This window comes from Sinocyclocheilus anshuiensis, unplaced genomic scaffold, assembly GCF_001515605.1.
Source record: "Sinocyclocheilus anshuiensis isolate Anshui unplaced genomic scaffold, SAMN03320099.WGS_v1.1 scaffold385, whole genome shotgun sequence".
NCBI classification, from domain to species: domain Eukaryota; kingdom Metazoa; phylum Chordata; class Actinopteri; order Cypriniformes; family Cyprinidae; genus Sinocyclocheilus; species Sinocyclocheilus anshuiensis.
In genome coordinates, this window is record NW_015539876.1 from 153,986 (window position 1) to 156,979 (window position 2,994).

Genomic DNA, 2,994 nt, shown 5'->3' on the forward strand with positions numbered 1-2,994 from the left:
AAGGGCGTTACATTTCCGACGAGTGCTTGCGGTGTTCGGCCAATCACAATGCACTGGGTCAGCTGGCCAATCAGAGCAGACTGCACTTGTCGGAAGGAGGGACTTTGTAGAAAACTAAGCGTTTGAGAGAGGCGGGGCATAGAGGACCTACAATAATGTACAGTATTTGAAAAATAATGTGTTTTTTGAACATTAAAGCATGTCAACATATTCTGTTACACCAAATACACAAAATAATGATCTTTAAAAAAGCATCATATGACCCCTTTAATTAAACCCAGCTCCAGAACTGTACAAACATACAACATACAAACAGTATGCCATGCTGGAGTGTAATTGGGAGTTGTTTAGCAACAGACAACCAATCATATATATCATAAACTTACTCAATACTTAACTCATTAAATATTTATGCACTTTAAATGTTAATCTTGGAGAGTTTTATATGTTGCCTAAATCAAAGTCTGAAGGGAAACGTTACACATGTCAAACGAGTAAAAAAAGCAGATTTACGTGGCAAATGGACAAGCAGTTACACAGGACAGGTGGCCATGTCCTGTATTTGCCCAATCCATATGACTAACCTCCTAAATGTGCAAATAAGAACGCTAAACCAGCGTTTCAGAAAGGAAAGTACTGAATGAAATCTCAGAACCTAATTACCAGATTGATGGACAGTGTGAAAATGACAAGAAAATAATGAAAATAACCCAGGATTGCTGGGTTACCTGCTGTAAACGAGACAGTCCATATGATTGATTTCTTTATCCGAGCGGTGTCGTCTGTAATCCTCCCATAAATCCTTGATAGCGGTAACGGACAAAATAAAAACCACAGGGGCAAGAGCCAACTCTGGTTGAAAAGCATTGACCACAGGCACGAAATTCAGTAAGGCTATAAAAACAAAATACACGTTGGCAAATCGGTGGAATTGCTCGAAGAGGTTCTTCGGTAGGAAAGAAAGCAGAGTGTATTTTGTGGTTTTGATCTTATTGTTTGCATAGTGTCTGTTGGGGTTATACCCTCCTTTGGTATGGTCATATAAAATGTTGGCGTGCACAATCCTTGTTTTGCTCTCCTTTTTGCTTTTCCTTCTTTTATGCTTTTTCACTTTGGTACTTTTCGTTTCTCCGGTCTCTCGCGCCATACTTCGCCCAAAACTTTTGTCTCTTTTCATTGAACCAATAAAGATGGTATCTATGTAATCATACTGATCCTCCTTGACGACGAAGGGCCGTATGAAAAGTTCTTCACTCTGTTTTATCGTCCTCACCCATCGCGTCAATTCTCTCCCTTTCTCTCGTCAGCACTGAAAAGTTTTACAGCGGCATCTTTTTTTTCCCTCAGTGGATGAAGATGCTTTAAGGCAGGGCCGAGCAAATATACATACGCGCTGTTACACATTTTAGCTATATAAATCATTAGGATAAACCTACAGACGAGCATTCCTTGTTTAAAGTCCACCCATATGATCGTTCTTGCGGTGTTTTACGCAGGCCGTGTTGAAAAAAATAAGCCAATCATGGGAGGTACAAAAAATAACGTCACCGCCGACGCAAATAAACCTCCGCCCACCGACCAATGAAACATCTTAACTGGAAGTGCCACGTGTTACCATTGACAAAAAACGTGTTTCCCGTTGTAAGATGCAAGTATAAATACAGTTTGTTTTGAAACCACAATTTTATTTAATCAGACATCTGGATAAACAGCAGCAGGGTCAGAAAATAACCAGAGTCTAGATAGTCTGGGTTTAATGCAGCTGTAAGTGACCTGTAGCAGTCAGATTTCTGCATTAATTGTTGCAAAGCCAAGTGTTGTCGAATATGTAGCTAATATGAAACAACCTTTTTTTTGTGATAAAAAAAAAGATTGTGTCTAATGTTTACTATTATTGCTTACTATTATGTTTTATTTGTGTTGTCCTCCTTGTCATCTACTTATGTAGTCATCCCTGTTTAGTTTTTTTTTTAATAAGTTCTCACCATCTTCCTAAAACTCTGAATATTATTACAAAGCTCAGAGATAAAACCTAAGGACTACAGACTTACGTTTACAGAACAAAAAGATAAATGCATCTAAAAGTTTAAGAAAACGCATTACTGAGGAAAAAATCTAACCATTCTGTTTGTTTACTTGTCCTGATATCTGTAAAATGCATTGCGGAAAGTTCACTGAGAGCATAAACTTATAAAGCATAAAATCGAGCTGAACACAGGACGAGGAGGACGACACAAACAGATGACAAGGGAGGACAACACAGATAAAACAACAGCAGTAACAGTAGACAAAGACAAATGTATTGTACAAAGCTGTCAAGACTTTTTTTTTTAGCACAAACTGAACACCATTTTTGGAAAAAGCCTTCCATAAATGACAGAACAAGATGATATAAATAAAGAGCATACACATCGACATACTAATTTCTGAGATAACGACAAATATATAGTACAAAGCAGTCACTCCTTTCTGGCACAAATGGAACCTCATAAACACAGGGACCAGACAAAATTAGTCGTAGTGTGTTCTGTTTGAGTTAATGTATGATATCTTGTGCGCTATTTACAGTTACTCTTGTGCCTTCGTTATCCATTTATTTTCTAAACAGCCATAATTGTTCAAATTAAGATTTTTTTTCAAGGTAATTATAATAACAAATTGACAACATTTGTTTATGTGGTTAAAAAATTAACTTATAGAAGTAAAAAAGCTCAAAATAGAGCGATGTATATATTGTTTACTATTGTAAATTCTTTAGTATGGTAGTAGCAGAGTAGGTTTTGGGATGGTTGCCTTCCCACAGACTATTAAACAGACCACACCAAAAATGTAGATATTTCAGTTCAATTAAAAATAGCACATGAATGTTTCATTAGTGATCACATCAAATCTACGCCCTTTTGGTGGAGATTCCTGTAGCCATGAAACTATTAACGATTCGTTATGTTTATATTACTGCCACAAACAAGTTAATCAGCTTCGCTGTGACTCAGG

The 2,994-nt window shown here is 37.1% G+C and overlaps 1 protein-coding gene across 1 annotated transcript in view; it reads right to left on the reverse strand.

The window, feature by feature from the left end:
• LOC107685287 (probable phospholipid-transporting ATPase VA) overlaps window positions 1–1,453 on the reverse strand; it is a 64,160-nt gene extending 62,707 nt beyond the window's left edge. The window contains exon 1 of the mRNA XM_016481817.1: window positions 729–1,453. Within this exon, the coding sequence (XP_016337303.1) occupies window positions 729–1,177 (449 nt within the window). The 5' untranslated portion in view covers window positions 1,178–1,453. The remainder of the gene's footprint in view (window positions 1–728) is intronic.
• Window positions 1,454–2,994: the final 1,541 nt, after the last annotated feature.